We start from the raw sequence: 19,995 nt of genomic DNA, 5'->3' as shown, positions 1-19,995 counted from the left end.
TGTGGTGGCTTCTCTTGTTGCGGAGCACGGGCTCTAGGCACGCAGGCTTCAGTAGTTGTGGCTCGCAGGCTCTAGGGCGCAGGCTCAGTAGTTGTGGCGCACGGGCTTAGTTGCTCCGCGGCATGTGGCATCTTCCCGGACCAGGGCTCGAACCCCTGTCCCCTGCATTGACAGGCAGATTCTTAAACCACTGTGCCACCAGAGAAGCCCCAATCGGATTTTTGATGATACTAACAAATGACTGTTTATTTTTAAAAAGGGGGCTTTACTAGAATTGCAATTATACTTTATTTTATTTTTTAATTTTTGATTTTTTTAAAGCCTTTATTGAATTTGTTACAATATTGCTTCTGCTTTATGTCTTGGTTTTTGGTCGCGAGGCATATGGGATCTTAGCTCCCTGACCAGGGGTCGAACCTGCACCCCCTGCATTGGAAGGCAAAGTCTTACCCACTGGACCACCAGGGAAGTCCCTGTGATTATGTTTTAAAATAATTCTTATAATTTAGAGAACTACATAGAAATGTTTGTTGATGAAGTTGCATGATATCTGAGATTTGTTTCCAAATAATCCAGTATAAGTGGAGGATGAGGGAAAGACAAGTAGGAGAGGAGACAGGTAAAACCAGACTGGCCCCGTGTTGATAATTGTTGAATCTAGATGTTGGGGAGGTATGTGTGAGTTTCTCAACTTCTGTATTTTGACAACTTTCATAACAAAAAGTTTAATAAGTAATAATAAACACCGCTTTGTACAAAGTCCTTAAACATTTGGCAAACAGGCTCTTAAGGGAGTGGATTTCAGGTAATTGACTGCAAGCCCTTTTCAGTGGATCCCACCCCTCGTGATTTTTCTTCTCAAGTAGAGGATGGAGTTTTATAGGAAGGATGTTATTCAGAGACCCATCTGCTCTCTCTGTTTTTCTGACCTGTGTTCAAGGACCCAGATATAATTTCTGCAGGGCTACTGAGTTTTAGATGTGTGGTGTGATGTCACCTCTGCTCTCCCAAGTTGGCTCCTGCCACAGCTTCCTTCTGGGACAGTCCCAACAAGTGGTTCCAGCCTAAAGCCAGGCAGGATGTCATCTGTTCCTGTGGATGAGTTTCCTGGCATCCCTGGGGTCACAGAGGTTGATATTCCCAACAGGGTGTGGCTATAGGTCTTCAAGCTTAAAATTGTTTTTTAAATTATCTAAGTGGAATTGCTCTCCCAGTTTGGCTGGAGGTATTCAAAGACTTCTTTTGCTCCAGTTAGAAGATAAATGAGTTGGGGGATGTAACGTACAACAGGATGACCTGCCGTGTGGAGTATCTGCAAGTTGTTAGGAGAGTAGATTCTCAAAGCTCTCACTACAGGAAAAAAGCATTTGTTTTTCTTTGTCTCTCTCTCTCTCTCCGCCTCTCACTTTCTTGTATGTATATGAGATGACGGATGGTAATTAAATTTACTGTGGTCATCATTTCACAATATATGTATGTCAAGTCATTATGCTGCATGCGTTAGACTTACACAGGTGCTGTACGTCAAAGATATCTCAATAAAATGAAAAGAAAAAAAGATGACAGAAAAAAGATTTCCTTTCCATCCTCTGTTGAGCTAAAACTGCGGCCCCGCACATATGCTCTAAGAAATCTTTCCGAGTTGGGCCAGCCCCAAACTGACATGTTGGGGTCTAGAGGCAAAGGGGAGGGGCCTTGAGGATGTTTATTACACATAGATGTTAAATGACCAACTGATATTGGCCACCAAGGTAACTGGATTTTCCTCTGCCCTTGGGTTTGGATGAGGGCGAGGTGAAATTTAAGGAGGTGCTCACCGTCAGGGCTGCGCTTACGGTGAGGGCACCTGAGCTGGAGCGCCACCTCCTTAAGTTTTGCGCCCTGGGCACTTGGCATGCCTCACTCCAGCACCATCTCTCACCTGGACTCACCTGGGCTCACCTGGACTCACCTGGACTGCGGCAATGGACTCCTAATCTCTCAGTAGAGCAGCCAGAGGGATTCTGTTACGTTGAAAGTCAGAGCTTGCTGCTCTTGCTCGAATCCTCTGGCTCAGGAGAGGCTGTCTTCCTCCCGATTCCCACTAATCCTCTCCCTTCCTCACTCCGAGGCTTCTCCTGCGGCTTCTCGGCTGCCCTCACGTGCCCCAGCCCTGCGCCCTGCTGGGTTCTCTGCCCGCGGCGTCCCTTCCCGACCGAACCTCCCGGAGCTGCCGAGCTTCCTCCCCTCCTCACCTGGATCCACCTAGAAAGATCCCCTTCTCAGTGAGGTGGTCCCTGACCTTCTTCCTTAACTCGCACCTGCTCACTGGCTCGCTCTCCCCCGTCCCCTTCCTGGGGTGATTTTCTCCCTGATGCGTTTCCTGGGTCCACGTCTTCCCCTCCTCCCCCCAGCAGGTAAGTGGCAGGAGGGCAGTGGGTTCTGTGTGTCATTCACTGCTGAACGCACAGCGCCCAGATCGAGACCTGTGCCTCGGTCCCCGTTCGCTGGATGGATGACTGAAAGCATGGGGTTGGAGGGGGCGGATCATTTCCGACAGACGTGGGCAGCTGGTGCCCTGGGACCCCCGCGTGACTCCTGGCTGCAGCCAGCGCCCCCAGTGACCGTGGTCCGACTGGGCGGGTGAAACCACAGAACTCTGCAACCAGAGATCACACTCCCTCTGCGCCTTTGTCTTTCTTGGCCTCAGCTCATCCGAAGCTTTGTCTTTGGAAAACCAACAGAGCCCTCTGCCAGAAAGGTCTGCCCGACTGTCTTGTTGCTTCAGCTGTTTTGCAAGGCGCTCTTGCGGGCTGCTTGGCCACGGGGGGGCCCACGGGGAGCCAGGGTCAGGTGATGGGCAGCCGGCCCGGGTGTGCAGCCTGCAGAGCACATCTTCAGGGCAGCTCCTCCTTTCCAAGGCCCACAGCCCGCCTGTGAGTCGTTTCCGTGATTAGTACCCTTCCCCATGAGCAGGCCCGGAACCCAAAGGGAGGCCAGGCGTCAGCAGGCCCAGCGACCTTGCTTTACAGCGGGGTCGTGGAAAAGAGCACAGACCATCGCAAAGCTGATTGGCAACCAGAGTTCCTGAGGACACGGGCAGGGTTGGTGCTCGTGCTCAGCAACACCTGTCCCAGTCAGCTCAGATGGACCTTCCTTGGGGGTGTGTGTTGAGTAAGGTGGTTGATTACCTTCCAGCCCAGTGGAAGGAGAGGTGAAGGCTTTATTTGTCAAATGCTCCCCCTTCTTCCTAAGCCCCCAGGAGTGCTCCTTGCCTGTGTCCACTCTCCCTTCTTTTATTTCTTTGGTTGTGTCAGGTCTTAGTTGCAGCACGTGGGCTCTCTAGTTGTGGCACATGGGCCTAGTTGCCCCGCGGCTTGTGGGATCTTAGTTCCCCGACCAGGGATCGAACCCGTGTCCCCTGCATTGGAAGGCAGATTCTTAACCACTGGACCCCCAGGGAAGTCCCCACTCTCCCTTCTGAGATGGGGAGTGTGATGTGTAAAGAAAGTTTGAGAAAGTAACCTCAGATAAGACAGTGAGCCAATAGTCTTTAAAAAAAGATCTTTAAAAAAGATCATGGATCTTTAAAAAAAAAAAAAAAAGCACAACGACCCAGCTTTATTGAAGTAGGATCGACAAATAAAAATTATATACAACGTGCTGTTTTGATATACATATACATTATAAAATGATGACCACAGTCAAGCTAATTTAACACATCCGTCACCTTACATAGTTACCTTATACATTTTTTTGGTGGTGGAAACATTGAAGATCTACTTCCTTTGCAAAATTTCAACTACGTAATACAGTTTTACGAACTCTAGTCACCATGCTATACATTAGATCCAGTCACCATGCTATACATTATATCCCCAGAGTGATTGATTCTTTTTTTAAAATATTTATTTATTTATTTGGCTGTGTCAGGTCTTAGTTGCGGCACGTGGGATCTTTGTTGCCCCGTGTGAGATATTCGTTGTGGCATGTGGGATCTTTAGTTGTGGCACGCGAACTCTTAGCTGTGGCAGGCATGTGGGATCTAGTTCCCTGACCAGGGATCGAACCTGGGCCGCTTGCATTGGAAGCGGAGTCTTAGCCACTGGACCACCAGGGAAGTCCCAGAAGCGATTGATTCTACGTAACTGGTTGTTTGTACTTTGACAAACTCCCTTCCATCTCCCCCACCCCCCAGCCCCTGGCAACCATCGCTCTCCTCTCTGCTTTTGTGAGCTCTACTTTTTTAGATTCCACAAGTAAGTGAGATCATGTGGTATTTCTCTTTCTGTGCCTGGCTTGTTTCACCACACATAGTATCCACCAGGTTCATCCAGGTTGTTATGAATGGAGAAGAATTTCCTTCTTTTTTAAGGCCCAATAATTCCATTATGTGTGTACAATGTACACAGCACATTTTCTTTACCTATTCACCCATTACTGGATACTTGGGCTATTGTGAATAATGGTACAATAAACATGGGGGTGCCAGTAGCTCTTCAAGATATTAATTTCATTTCCTTTGGATATATACCCAGAAGTGGGATTGCTGGATCATATGGTTGGTCTATTTTTAATTTGAGGAACCTCCATACTGTTTTCCATAATGTCAGCTTGGATCTTAATCAAGGTCCGTGGCTTGAAGTCCATTCTTTGAATGTCTGACTTGCTTTTTCCCTTTAGTTAAAAACAATAAGTGGGGAAAGGATTAAATGTCTCCCTGGAGGTGTGGGCGTGAAGGCTAGGGCAATGGTGTACTGGCTAAATTAGCTTATTTCCATGCCATAAAAATTTTAAGTATTAATGATTCTCTTTGAAAACCTCAGAGGAATGTTTTATCCACAGAATTCTTAAGAAAAACAATCTGTTTACTTATGTTCCCACCTTAATTTTAACTTCCTTCTTAAGTGGTTTTTTTCTCCCCCCCTGGGGCGTTTTGTGTTGGGTCATTCTGAAATGGATTATGGGTGAATAATGAAGCCGCTCTAGCGTTCCAAGCTAAGTAGCTTTAGGAAGAAAAGCTTCCTGCAACTGTTGCTCATGGTCAGAAGCCAGTAGAATAAGGCAGGTCAACAAGTGTTTGTTAGGCACCCTGCTTGTGCAAAGCCTCTTTCTTCTAGAAAGGGAGAAGTCTTTGGGGCCTCAAGATCAACAAATACCAGTTGAATCTAATTGAGTTTGAAATAATAACTTTCCTTTTGGAAAACAGAAGAATGTGCGTTGCTGAAAAATTGATTCATTGCCCTCCAGATGACCATGACTGTTGACTCGGAATTCCTTTTATTTTGATTAAGTGCATAGCTGCTTATCCTTTTGAGTTTATCTGGATCTTCCAGAACTTACATACCTCCAACCACTCCCGTCCATCTGGGTTGGCTGGCCGGCTTGGTCGGCTGTGCATTCCTTCCTCAAGGGCAGGGATACACAACTGGAAATGGCATCTGTCATAACCCCAGCCCTACTAGCACCTTTATATATTAGTATTACTGTTATTTTTTGAAGAATGCAACTGTTCATTTGTTTATTTATTTATTTGGTTGTGCTGTGTCTTAGTTGTGGCTGGTGGGCTCCTTAGTTGTGGCTGGCGGGCTCCTTAGTTGTGGCACGCAAACTCTTAGTTGCAGCATGCATGTGGGATCTAGATCCCTGACTGGGGATTGAACCTGGGCCCCCTGCATTGAGAGTGCGGAGTCTTAACCACTGTACCACCAGGGAAGTCCCGCATCTTTATATATTATAAGTTGGTTCTCCTTTAACGGGTTGGGTGTTCCACGAGGTTTTAAAATCTGATCCAGAATTTCAAGTCTGTGTCTCCTTACTAACCTAGTCAGTTTAGGGCTTTTAAGTGAACTAGGGGTAATATGGTTTTATTTATTCTGTGTTTCCATTTGCATCCTGCAGTTGAAAGCATAACCTTCCATTTCTGTCTTTCAAAACTCAACCTGATTTATTGTTTTGTGTTTTTCCATTGAAGCTGAATCATCTCTAGTTAGGTCTCTAGTTAGGTTAAGTATCAGTTAGGTTAATCACCTCCAGTTACGTTAGTTTTCTTCTCAGACCAGAATCTGGATATTTTTAACTAAGCATCTTGCTACTCAAAATGTAATCTAAAGGCTACGTTAGAAATACAGACCCCAGGTCCCAGCCTCACCTACTGAATCTACATTTTAATAAAATCTCCAGCTGATTTATATGTACATCTAAATGTGAGAAGCACTGGTTGAGCATGTCTTAAGATTTTCTTATTAAAAATTACATTGTCAAGATATAAAGGGACACATTTCCATTAAACATTTTTTGGACATTTTTTCCTAACATTTTATTATGAAACATTTCAAACATACAGCAAAATGGAAGGAGTTCTACAGTGAGCTCCCTAGACTGTCCACCTAGATTCTACCATTAACTGATTTTTTTTCCTTTCCTTTTCTTCCCAATTAATTTCTATCAAGAATTTTATATAGAGGGACTTCCCTGGTGGTCCAGTGGTTAAGACTCCGAGCTCCCACTGCAGGGGGCCTGTGTTCAATCCCTGGTACAGGTACTAAGATCCCTCATGCCACACGGTGTGGCAAAAAAGCAAAAACAAAAACAGACTGCTCCTTTATTGGGGAATTCCCTGGCGGTCCAGTGGTTAGGACTCAGCACTCTCACTGCCGAGGTCCCAGGTTCAATCCCTGGCCAGGGAACTAAGGTGCGGCCAAAAAGAAAAAAAAAAAGAATTTTATATAGAAATGCTAGTTTACAGCATGACTTAGAAAGAATCATGTCTTGGTAATAAGGTAATAAGGGTCTCACCCTTCCTTCTAGAATCCTTGTGGGTTTTGACAAGGTCGCACTTAGTTTGGGAATTTCTTGTGAATCAGAGAAGCACAGCGAGGTAGGAGGTGGGGTGCACTGGGATTTCACAGAGTGCTGCGGTGCTGGTCCTTTTGCCCCTCCACCCGGAGCACGGGGCCTCGGTATATGCTCCTCTGTTCGGTGAGCGGGTTACGAGAGATCATCTCTACTGTTGCTTCCAAACCTGTAATTATAGGTCTATTGCAAATATTAGCATCACTATTTCTCAGGTGGAGAAAGCGATGAACCCATTCAGTAGTCGAATAAGAAGGAAAACATCTGTCGGCGTGGAAAAGTGATTATTTCCTAAGCTACTGAGTAAAACACAGCTGCACCGGCAGTTTTAACTCTGTTTTCTCGTCAATTTCTGTTCTTTCAGGAAACCTTACAGACACATGAAGCCTTCAACCATCTGGAACTCAGAAACTCGACTGGGACTGACTGTGGCTTCTAAACCGTCCAGGTGTTCTGCAGATGTGAAAATTTATCCCGCACTCGCCAGCTGGAGCCCCGAATAGATGCAAGGCTTGTGCTCCGGCTCTCACATCTCTGAGCACAGAGGGGTCATTTCCTAAGTGGCCAAAGAGCAGTTGTTGACACTGAGGTCTGATTGCTGCACACGACCCGTCACCTTACGGGGCTACGCTGGAGAAAGTCAAGTTCAGGGTTGTGAGTTTCCCGACTCTCGTGAATTAGGATTCCAGACGCGGGCCTCACTTCTGTAGCACCCACCATCCCTGTAGGCATCACCACCACCACCATCACCACCAGCATCTTCTTGGAAACTCCACCACTGCGTCACTGCACACACAGTTGGAAACCTCCCCTGATCGCCATGGCCTGGCCTTTCCTAAAGGTTTTGTTGGTGGGGGTGAGTTTCCTGGGATGTCTTTATCCTCTCGTGGATTTTAGCTTCAGTGGGGAAACAAGAGAACAGAAACCGAATTTCGTGATCATTTTGGCAGATGACATGGGGTGGGGTGACCTGGGAGCAAACTGGGCAGAAACGAAGGACACTGCCAACCTTGATAAGATGGCTGCAGAAGGAATGAGGTGAGTCTGAGGTGTCAAGCCAGCATCTCTTTGGATATTTTATCCTGACTCTTTTGGGGGGAGGGGGCCGCATAAAGCACTTAAAGAGCAATTGACGGGTCCATGTTGATTTAATTAACTGATGGATGAATTTGCTTTGAAGCCAGTACAGCATCATGAAGGAGTCCGTCCATCCATCCATCCATCTGTCCATACGATAACTGTTCTTTTTTTGGCCATGCTGCACGGCTTGTTGGGGTCTTAGTTCCCTGATCAGGGATCGAACCTGGGGCCCCAGCAGTGAGAGCACTGAATCCTAACTGCTGAACTGCCAGGGAATTCTGATAATGCTTATTTTGTGTGTGTGTGTGTGTGTGTGTGTGTGTGTGTGTGTGTGTGTGTGTGTATTAGGAGCTGGGAACACCAAGGTGAACAAATAACAATCCTTACCCTCAAGCTCTCGTAGTGGAGACAGGTTGAAAGGAAAGTAGAGATTACAATCTAGTCCGAGAGGCTGCATCAGGAGTTTTTGGAGTCTGTGGGCAGGGTGTGGACCCCAGCCTGGGGGTTTAAGGGAGAAGGTGCCCTTGAAGAGTGACTGAAAGTCAGTGGGGCGCATGAAGGCCAAAGGACTTACTTATCTGTGAGCGGACAGGACTTACTGGTCCATTTAAGGCGCACTTAACGCTAAGGGACCACAAAAGGGGAGGAGGTGTATATCTGAACTGGCCAAAGCTTTACGAATATTTTAGATCGGTTTTCTTCTTGGGCTGACGTTGATCTGACTGGCCCGCTCAGATCCCACCTGCCTGGGTTAAACCCCTCCTGTTGGCTCCGTGGGAATCATCCCAACCGGCTGGTTAGGACAACACATGGGGTGTCTCTGGAGTTTCAGCCACTTGCATCCTTAAGCCGGGAGCTTTCCCCTGAGATAGGGACCCTTGGTGTCCCTGCGTCCGGTCTCACTCTCTCCAATCCATCCTCCTCACCTCAGCCAAGGTGAACTTTCTAGAAACACTTCTCTGCTTCCAATCCTTCAAAGGCATTTGGTGACCCTAAGAATAAAATCCAAACTCCGAAGAGCAGTGTACAAGCCCGGCCAGTCCTCTGCACTGGTCCTCTGCACGGCCCCTCCTGTCTGATGGCTTCTTCAGCTGTTGCCTCCCTCTGTTTGGGCCTCACCTATGTGATTAGTTCTTCTTCTTCTTCTTTTTTTTTAATTTAATTTTTATTTTATATTAGAGTATAGTTGATTTACAATGTGGTGTTAATTTCAGGTGTGCAGCAAAGTGATTCATTTATACATATACCCATTCTTTTTCAGATTCTTTTCCTGCACAGGTTCTTACAGAATACTGAGCAGAGTTCCCAGTGCTGTACAGCAGGTCCCTGTTGGTTATCTATTGCATTGATACATATAGTGATTAGTTCTTCTTGATGCACCTTCCACTACTCCTGTTTTAGTTTCTACTCACCATCTGGTTCCTAATTCCACATGAGGTCCTCAGGAACCCTTTCTTGGATGCCTCAGGTGTACCTTTGCTGCTCTCCATGGTGACTGCTTAACCACCTGTGTTGGGTTCAATAGCGTCACCCCCAAATTCATGTCTACGCAGAGCCTCAGAACGTGACCTTATTTGGAAATAGGGTCCTTGCAAATGTCATTAGTTAAAGACCTCTGTGATATCCTACTTGATTTAGAGTGGTCCTAAATCCAACGACCCATGTCCTTGTAAGAAGAGTAGGGGACACAGAGGGACATGCAACAAAGAAGGTGACGTGAAGATGGGGGCAGAGGATGGGGTGATGTGCCTACAAGCCGAAGACACCACCAGAAGCTGGAGGGAGGCCTGGAACGGACTCTCCCTCTGAGCCTCTGGATGGAACCAACCCTGCTGCCATCTTGATTTCAGACTTCTCGCCTCCTGAATTGTGAGAGAATACACTTCTATCATTGTAAGCCACCCAGTTTGTGGTAATTTGTTATGGCAGCCACAGGAAATTATACACTGCCCTTCTAGCTCTGGGCTTCAGGAAGAAAAATGCCTTGTCTCTTCTTCCACCCTTGTATTCCTAGCACGGTGCCTGGCACCTAGTAGGCCATCCAGAAGTATTTGTTCATCAGTAAATGGGCTTCAGGAGTTCAGGGTGCTTTGAAATGTCACCCTAAATTTTGCATGTCAGATTTTTTTTTTCTCCCTAGGGTTGAGAGTCAATGCAGAGCATTTAACAGATCCTCAGAGGGAACTGGGTTGCCAAGTGCTTAAGAACTTCTGCTTTTCGTGTCGAGTGGGTTTGTGGGGAAATATCTGGCCCATTATTTAAACTGAGATTTGTGAGCCTCGGGATTCTTCTTATGAGCTGTCCCCACCTGCACACTCTCAGCCTGAGTGGAAAGGGCATCTCGGGGACCAGAGGCAAATACAGTTGGGTGGGCTCTGCTACTTTTTCCTCTCTTGGATGAAAATATTCTCTCCATCGGAGCCTTGTGACAGTGGCCAGGCAGACAGCCCTCTGGCCCAGGGTTGACGGCTTTTCACTCTGTGCTTTGTTGACAGGAAAGCAAGCTTCCTGTGAGGCCAGGGGTTGATTCATCACGGGCTTTTCCCTGCCTACTCACCGCCAGTGGGGAACCATGACTTTCAGAAAGAACGCTTGTTGCCAAACAGGGGCTAAGGGTGACTTGAGAAACTGTCTTTTCTATTGTCTCCCTTTAATTAGTGTGTTCGTTTCCTAGGACTGCCGCAACAAATTACTACCGATTAGGTGGCCTGTGTGAAAAAGAATGAAATATTGGGACTTCCCTCGCGGTCCAGTGGTTAAGATTCCGCGCTCTCACTGTAGGGGGTGCGGGTTCGATCCCTGGTCGGGGAACTAAGACCCCACGTGCTGCACATGTGGGATCTTAGTTCCCACGTGTGGGAAAAAAAAAATGAATGAAATAGTGCCATTTGCAGCAACATGGATGGACCTAGAGATGATCATACTAAGTGAAGTAAGTCAGACAGAGAAAGACAAATACCATATGCTATCACTTATATGTGGGATCGAAAATATGACACAAATGAACTTATCCATGAAACAGAAACAGACTCACAGACGTAGAGGACAGACTTGTGGTTGCCAAGGGGGAGGGGAGGTGGGGGAGGGATGGATTTGGAGTTGGGATTAGCAGATGCAAACTATTATATAGAGGACGGAGAAACAGCAAGGTCCTACTGTAGAGCACAGGGAACTGTATTCAATATCCTGGGGTAAACCATGATGGAAAAGAAGATGAAAAAGAATATATATATGTATAACTGAATCACTTTGCTGTACACCTGAAACTAGCACAACATACTCAATCAACTAGACTTATAAGAAAAATTAGTGGCCTCAAACAGGCCACTAGTCATATTTATCCTCTCAGAGTTCAGAGGCTGGAAGTCCTAAATCAAGGCACAGGCGGGGTTGGTCCTTCTGGAGCCTCAGAAGGAGAGTCCGTTCCAGGTGTCTCTCCTGGCTTCTGGTGACTGCCAGCAGCCCTTGGTTTGCAGCCTCACCCCTGCATCGTCCACCTCCACAGTTCACATACCTCCCTGCGTGTGTGTCTAAACCTCCCTCTTCTTGTAAGGACACCAGTCATTGGCGTTAAGGCCCATCTGAATCCAGTATGACCTCATCTTAACTTGATTACGTCTGAAAAGACCCTATTTCCAAATAAGGTCACGTTCACAGGTTCTGGAATGACATGAAATCTGGGGGGACACGATTCAACCCAGAGACATTACTGCTACACATATAATTTGTACTACACCTGTAATACTATAATTAGCCATTATACTACACATATCTGTGCCTCCGCTCCTAACATAGTCTGAAATGCAGCACCTACTCATGAGATGCTTGTTGCTTTGAAGATTAAGCATCCTGCTTAAGAGGGCAGGCTCTGGTGCCACATGGCTTGGGTTCAAATCCCAGCTCTAGTACTTTCCACCTGTATGACCCTGGACGGGCCACCTCATTCCTCGGAGGTTTGCTTTCATCTTCTGCAGGGGGGCAGTGGTAGCACCTACCTCATAGGATGTTGTGAGGGTTAAATGAAGAACTAGCTATGTGAGCATTAGCACAGAGCCTGGCACACCATAGACGCACATAAATATTAGCTATGGTTATTTTTCTTACTGTTGTGAGAAAGCAATATCCATCTGAATTGTCAGTGTGAATTTGCTACTCTGCCTACGGAAAGGTCTAAGTGATATAACTCATAGAAGGAGGAACGGGGTCCAGGGACAAACACCAGTAAATCTCTACGTGGCCCGTGCACTCCGGACCAACAGCTGTATTTGAATCAACCCAACAGCTGTGACAGTAACTAACCCTTACCAGTGCTTGCAAGGCACCAGGCTCTGGGCATCGCCCCGTTCACTTCGTGCTGCCACCTGATGCTTCTCTTCTCTCACAGGTGAGGAAATCAAGGTAGTAACTCGCCCAGAGTTAGCGAGTGGCTGAATCAACGTGCTCTCACTCTAGAGCCTTATCGTTAAGGGCTGGGAAGTAGAGGTGAATTTGCCAAGAGTGTCCTTCAAGGCCTGGGCTGGCTTTGCCACAAAGAGGGAAGGAGGCCGTCGAAGGAGGTGCAGATTAGAGTCTCGATAGTTCTCCTCCCTCTGGAGCTGACAAAGGACCTCTGTGCCGTGAAGGTGGAAGAGGCAACTGAGAGATGTGGTTGAGATGTCAGTCATCGATGCAGCCGTTGGACAGGAGGCTCCACCGGCCAAGAATGTGTGGTTGCCAAGGCTGCAGATGCCTGCGATCTCCCCCGTGCTAGCTCTGACTTCATCTCCAAGCCCCTCCCCACGTTCCATCTGCCTCAGGGCCTTTGCACTGGCTGTTCCTGCTCTCTTCCTGGCAAGCTCTCCCCTCAGGCTCTGAGTGGCCGGTCAGTCTCGGCTCCAATGTCACATCCTGGAGGAGGCCTCTCTGACCTCCCTAACCCTTCACCAAGCGTGTCTCTCACTTTTTCTCCTGATTTGTTTCCATGACCCGTATCACCACCAACATGATCTTTGTTTACTTCTTTATTGCCTGTCTCTCATCCTGGAATGTCAGCTCCCTAGAGGAACTGTCTAATCTATCTTGTTCATGGCTCCAGTGCTTAAAACAATGCCTGGAGCATGGTAGGTGCCCAACAAAATCTGTGTGCCTGGGTTCGGACTTCTGGATCTAAGCTTCTGGACAGGCAGAGGCGAGTTAACCACAGCGGGACTTGGAACCAGGCTGCCTGACTCTGTCACTTACTAGCTCTGGGACGCCAGGCTTGTGACTAAACTTTGCCAGGCCTCAGTCTGACCATCTCTAAGATGGGACAGTAGTGGCATCATCATGGGTCATTTTGAGGAGGAAATGGGTTAAGTCATGTAAGACAGCAGCAGGTCCCTGGTAGGTGTGAGCTCTTATGTTTCCCCTGAACCTCTGGCTCTGCTGCCCTGCTCTCCTCCCATCCCCCTCCCTTGGCTGGAGGGTCAAGCTTGTTGGCTCAGCTTTTGTTCCAGAAGCTCCTCCCTCTGTCTGTGCTGGACCCTCATCCTTCCCCAAGCTGGGCCGTGAGACTCAGCTGTCCTCTCGGAATCTGCTTGATTCTGCTCATTCCTCCACCAAGTCCCCAAGTCATTTTTCTTCCTTCCTCCCTTCCTCCCCTCCTTCCTTCCTTCCTTCCTTCCTGCCACGTGGCATGTGGGATCTTAGTTCCCTGACCAGGGATTGAGCCAGGGGTCCCAGCAGGGAGAGCACCGAGTCCTAACCACTGGACCATCAGGGAAGTCCCCATTCATGTTTTTTTCCAGCTGACTATGGTCAATGCAATTTGCCAATTTTGTGGTCAGAAGAGGCACCATTCACAGCATAATTATGATGTCATCATGGTTGCAAGAAAAAGGAATCCTTGGGGAAAGAAAAGCAAAATTTGGGACTTCCTGGGCGGTCCTGTGGTTAGGACTCTGAGCTCTCACTGCTCGGGCCCCGGGTTCAATCCCTGGTCTGGGAACTAAGATCCCACAAGGTGCATGGTGCGGCCGGGGGGAAAAGAAGAAGCAACATTTTCAGAGCCTTGATTTTGGTGTCCCTTTTCAGACTTCCTAAACTCCAGTTCCATGGAGATAAAATAGGAATTGTGGCCTAAGACCCCATGGCCTTGAACTCATTTCCAGCAGCTCAGATCAAAGAGCGTCCACATCACGTATCACATGGGGGAAACTGGGGCCCAGAGAGAAAGAAGTGTTTTTACTATTACAGTCAGCTCTCTGACATGCGGGTTCAGGTTATCCAGCTTGCAGATTCACCACATTAAGCAATTTATGATGATGATAAACAATTTTTTTCTTGACCAGCATTTTTCGGAATCCACTTTACTGAGGTCTAGTTTACATATGATCAAATGCCCCCATTTTATTTTTTTTTAGAAAAAAGTTTTATTTATTTATTTAATTTTTGGCTGCGTTGGGTCTTAGTTGTGGCACATGGGATCTTTGTTGCGACATGCAGGATCTTTCATTGTGGTGCTCGGGCTCTTCACTGTGGCATTCAGGGGCTTCTCTATAGTTGAGGCGGGCGGGCTCAGTAGTTGTGGCACGGGCTTCATTGCCCCGCAGCCTTTGGGATCTTAGTTCCCCGACCAGGGATCGAACCCGCGTCCCCTGCATTGCAAGGCAGATTCTTAACCACCGGACCACTGGGGAAGTCCCAAATGGCCCCATTTTAAAAGTACATTTTGGTGAGGTTTCTTTTTTTTTCTTTTTAATTTATTTTTTATTGAAGTATAGTTGATTTACAATGTTGTGTTAATTTCTGCTGTACAGCGAAGTGATTCACTTATACATATACACACATTCTTTTTCATATTCTTTTCCATTATGGCTTATCACAGGATACTGAATATAGTTCCCTGTGCTCTAGAGTAGGAGCTTGTTGTTTATACATCCTGTATATAATAGTTGAGCATCTGCTAACCCCAAACTCCCAATCCATCCCTTCCCCATCTCCCCCCACCCCCACCGCCTTGGCAACCACCAGCCTATTCTCTATGTCCCTGATTCTGTTTCTGTTTCATAGATATGTTCATTTGTGTCATATTTTAGGTTCCATGTATAAGTGATATCATATGGTATTTGTCTTTCTCTTTCTGACTTAACTTCACTTAGTATGATAATCTCTAGTTGCATCCATGTTGCTGCAAATGGCATTATGTCGTTCTTTTTTTTGGCTGAGTAGTATTCCATTGTATACATGTACCACATCTTCTTTATCCATTCATCTGTTGATGGACATTTAGGTTGTTTCCATGTCTTGGCTATTGTAAACAGTGCTGCAGTGAACACTGGGGTACATGTGTCTTTTTGAATTATGGTTTTCTCTGGATATGTGCCCAGGAGTGGGATTGCTGGATCATATGGTAGTTCTATTTTTAGTTTTCTGAGGAACCTCCATACTGTTTCCCACAGTGGCTGCACCAACTTACATTCCCACCAGGAGAACGGTAAACAATTTATTTGTGAAAAACATGAAAGCTGCTGCATCTCTTTCTCAGGGGGCATCGCTGTTTGGGGCTCCCTATGTCCAGAGATGGCCCACATGTGCACTGCGGGGCAGCAAGGCCTCCTGCCCTTGTCAGTAGGTACAACAGCCAACGTGTCTTGCCTTTGACATTGTGGGCTCCCATTTTGCCAGTGTCCTGTGCAAATCTGAGCTGGGCAGTGCTGTTGAACATTTGCAAGTTTTAAAATGATATGATAACCAGAAGAAAATCCAAATGTTGGAATTTCAGTGAAAATGCCAGGGACTTCGTAATCCACTAAAACCTAAACTTTTCAAGCACTTAGAAAACTTGCATCACAATAGGGGTTAGAGGAGTGAAATTGCTCATACTTTAAAAAAGAGAAAAGGACAAATACCTTTCATGGGCATCTCAGCCAGCATTTCAAGTGGTCTGAACAATGTTTAAATCCCTACGAGAACCCAGTGGATGAGCTTGATAATGCAGCACTAGTTTGAGTCTTGCCCACAGAGCATCCAGGGAAAGGCTGGTGCTAGTTTTGAAACAGGAGGGAAGGGGGTAGGGCAAAACCTTTGAAAGAATGACATAGTCCGAGGACAGGACATAAACTGATTAGAACCAGATAGGTCCAAGATGGCAGACAAGTCGACTTCCACTTGATCTTGAGCCTCAGTATACACTCACTGTAACACATCAGCAAGCTAAATGACACACCCACAGGTGCCATGACAGTTCCAAGGCCGACCATAAAGGTCAAAAAGTGGGCAGTGCCCCAATTTCTGGAAATCCCCACCCCTTCCCCAAAACAGCTGGAATACTCCTTCCTCTCATTAGCCTATGAAATTACCCAGCCCTATAAAACCTGACAAGCCCACACCCTGGGGCCGCTCTTGCCTTCTGAGATGGCCCACACTCTGTCTTTGGAGTGTGTTTCTCTCTAAATGAACCCACTTCTTATTACCTTGTCTCTCACTGAATTCTTTCTGCCATGAGACATCAAGAGCCTGAGCTTCATTAAGTCCTGAGACCAGGTGTGCAATCTCAGTTAAAAGAACGTGGGTTTGGGCTTCCCTGGTGGCGCAGTGGTTGAGAGTCTGCCTGCCGATGCGGGGGACGCAGGTTCGTGCCCTGGTCTGGGAAGATCCCACATGCCGTGGAGCAGCTGGGCCCGCCCGTGAGCCACGGCCGCTGAGCCTGCGCGTCCGGAGCCTGTGCTCTGCAACGGGAGAGGCCACAACAGTGAGAGGCCCGCGTACCGCAAAAAAAAAAAAAAGAACGTGGGTTCAAGCCCCAATGTGAGTTGCCTGGTTTCAGTTTCACCTGTGATGAGCAAGCAACGTATTTCTTGAAAATTCTTGGGTTGAGAAGTAACTTGAATAAGTCTCCTGGCTGGGTGACTGGATTCAAGCAATGACTTAGGCTGTCCAAACTGGGGTTTGAGGACCTGAGCGGTTATGAGCCATAGGTGTCTTGGAGGGAGGAGGATGACCAGTGACAGTGAGACAGCAGTGACCCCACCAGCTAAGCCCAGATACTGTCCACTCACTTAAATTGTCTGCCGGCCTGACTCAGAAATGAAGTTGGCAGTGTATCGTTTCTTTTTTAATTTTCTTTTTCTTTTTTCTTCCAGTATTATTGGGATACAGCACTGTATATGTTTAAGGCATACAGCATAATGATTTGACTTACACACATCATGAAATGACCACAGTAAGTTTAGTGAACATCCAGCAACTCACAGAGATACAACGTTAAAAAAATAGAAAAACATTTTTTTCTTTGTGACGAGAACTCAGGATTTTACTCTCTCAAAATACATAACATATATAATGCACAGCAGCGTTAATTATATTGATCATGTTGTACATTATATTCCTGGCACTTATTTATCTTGTAGCTGGAAGTCTGTGCCTTTTGACCCCGTCATTCAATCTTTGGCACACACTCCCTCCACCCTGTAACCACAAATCTGATCTCTTTTTTCTGAGTTTGTTTTTGAAGTACAATTGTTACCGAATGCAAGTTTGTGTGCCCAATGCCCAGTGAGGCCAAACCAACCAAAAAATTCATATGCCCGAAACACAGGGAGGCCAAACCAACTGAAAAGTCAGAGTTTGGAGCAGAAAAAGATTTGTTGCAGGGCCAAGCAAGGAGAACGGGTGGCTCGTGCTCAAAAAACCCGAATTCCCTGATGGTTCTGGGGGAGAAGTTTTCATAGGCAAAATTCGGGATAAGGGCTGCAGGGTGTGTGGCTTTCTTCTGATTCGTTGGTGTTGAGGTAACAGGGCAGGGCTCCAGGGATCTGGTGCTCAGCCTGAAGTTGGCTGGGTGGGGGAGTTCCTACAGAAGAGCTCCAAGATATATTGTTATGTGTATTCTTTGAGGGGGAACCAGGACCTGCCCCCAGGCTGCACTGCTCTTTCTTGACTGCCCCTCCCTTGCTTCTGCATCCCCTCCCTTCCCTGATTAACAACTATTTGAATCTGACGTTTGGAACTCAGGGAAGGTCAAGGAGGCTAGATGAAGCCTATTTCCTACAAACAAGAAATGGGGGACATGGAAAGGCTTTTGTGCCCAGGAGTGCCCCACAGGTTCCTGCTTGTTTTCGTAATTCACCTACAAGGCTATGTTATTTCCTGGTGCACAGCACAGCGATTTGCTATTTCTATACATATCAAAATGATCATCACGATAAAGTCTATTTGTCATCTGTCAGCACACAAAGGTGTTACATAGTTAGTGATTATTCCTCACACTGTACTTTTCATACCTGTGACTCATTTATTTTGTAACTGGAAGTTTGTCCCTCTCAATTTTCCTCACCCATTTCACTCATCCCTTCTCCCCTTGGGCAACAACCTGTTTGTTCTCTGTATCTATGACTCCGTTTCTATTTTGTCATGTTTGTTCATTTGTTTTCTTTTTTACATTCCACATATAAGTAAAATCACTCATTAATTGTCTTTTTCTGTCTGACTTACTTCACTGAGTATAATATTGTCAAGGTCCATCCATGTTGCTGCAAATGGCGTTATTTCAGTCTTTTTTATGGCTGAGTAATATTCCACGGTGTGTATATACCACATCTTCTTTATCCATTCATCTATCGATGGACACTCAGATTGCTTGCATATCTTGGCTTTTGTAAATAGTGCTGCAGTGAACATAGGGGTGAAGGTGACAGTATATTGTACATACGTTTCCTTCTGTAAATTGATGTGTAATCTGTTAACTGTGTACCTTGATTTCTCTTCCTCCCTGCTTCACGCCTTCTCTGCCCTCATTTTAATTTTGAGTCAAGTCCCTGCAGCACTGAGAGTTCTAGGCAGTGGCTGAGCTTGGAATCAGAGATCAATGTTCACCCCTGGTAGGTCAGAGGCTCCAGGCGCTTGAGGCGGTTTCTCTAAAGGGCCCCGGTGAGGAATGAAGTGAGCTGTCAATGCACTCAAAAGCCGGGTGTGACTTCTTTTTTCAGAATTGACTTTTTGCAGAAATTCATGTACATGTTACCGCTCAGGACTTTCTCAGCCGTTCTGCTGCCTTTGGGATTTTGCAGGAGCCGGGCTGGCACTGGAAACTGCAGAGGAGTGAGGTCTGGTAGACGCCCCGAGAGCGAGGGCAGAAAGAACTTTCTGAACGAGACTTATATGAGCAAGAGAAAGACCCTCCCCCCACCATGTCATCCCCTTACAGCTTTGTCCACCCCACCCCCTGACCCCATACAGTAATTCAGGTTTGGGGTGCAGGACCCTCATTAGGGAGAAAGCCTCTTGTCTGTGATCTTCACCTCTGAGCTGTTTGCTCTGGGACGTCCCATCCTGTCTTCCCCTTGTAAACGCTCAGCATCACGGGACAGGCAGTTTTGCCTCTTTGTTCTTGGGTAAGTAGGTCAAATAGACATAAAAATCACGTGATGCCCACCTATCCACTGGGGCAAGGTGAAGACTGTGGGTTTTATCCTTGTGTAGCAGACGGGGACGTGCAGGAATGTGATGATCTAGGTCACAGCCAATCTCAGAGAAGAGGAGCTGAGATATTCGCCCGTGAGACCTTGGTGCCAGCCTGCTTCGCAAGTGTCGGTGCAAAATGGCCTCTCCAGTGGCTGCCATTTGTTCTGTTTTTAAGCCTCCTAACTACAGTCATTCAACAACAAATCTCTACTAAGGGCAGGTCATGAGTCACACTGGGAGACCTCAGCCAGCTCTGCCCTTAAGAGGGTTACAGCCTGGTGGCAAAAAAAAAAAAAAAAGACAGGAAAGCCATCCTTTAGAAGGAAGAGCAGGAACTCCTGACGTCTCTCCCACCCCTGGGGCTTTTATAAGCTGAGTTGGATGTAATGAATTGACATTCGGGGTGGGGGGGACAGAATTAGCACATTACGAATCCATCGGACACAGGCGCACATGAGAAAGGTCCGTGCTGGGCTTCTCACCTTTTGGGCGATGAAGCTCGGAGGAAGAAGCATGTGAAAGATAGTGCTGTGGGACCACAGGAAAGAAAGGCCACTTCTCCAGAGGGAAGCCAGGAGGGACTCCATAAAGCTTATTGGTTAGGACCTGAACGCTGAGCCCTTAAGGATGAGTAGGAATTAGCCAGAAGGGGGACAAGAG

General features: G+C 46.8%; 1 protein-coding gene across 2 annotated transcripts in view; it reads left to right on the top strand.

Annotated features, from left to right (window-relative positions):
- Nucleotides 1-7,654: 7,654 nt before the first annotated feature.
- The window catches only part of ARSG (arylsulfatase G), a gene marked incomplete at both ends in the record, with an annotated part of 70,898 nt that continues 58,557 nt past the window's right edge, over nt 7,655-19,995 (top strand). For both annotated transcript variants that reach the window (XM_079725642.1, XM_079725643.1), the window contains one exon: nt 7,655-7,872. In XM_079725642.1, the coding sequence (XP_079581768.1) occupies nt 7,655-7,872 (218 nt within the window). The remainder of the gene's footprint in view (nt 7,873-19,995) is intronic.

This window comes from Hyperoodon ampullatus, assembly GCF_949752795.1.
Source record: "Hyperoodon ampullatus genome assembly, chromosome: 19".
Classification (NCBI taxonomy): Eukaryota; Metazoa; Chordata; class Mammalia; order Artiodactyla; family Ziphiidae; genus Hyperoodon; species Hyperoodon ampullatus.
This window is presented reverse-complemented; position numbering and strand designations above follow the sequence as displayed.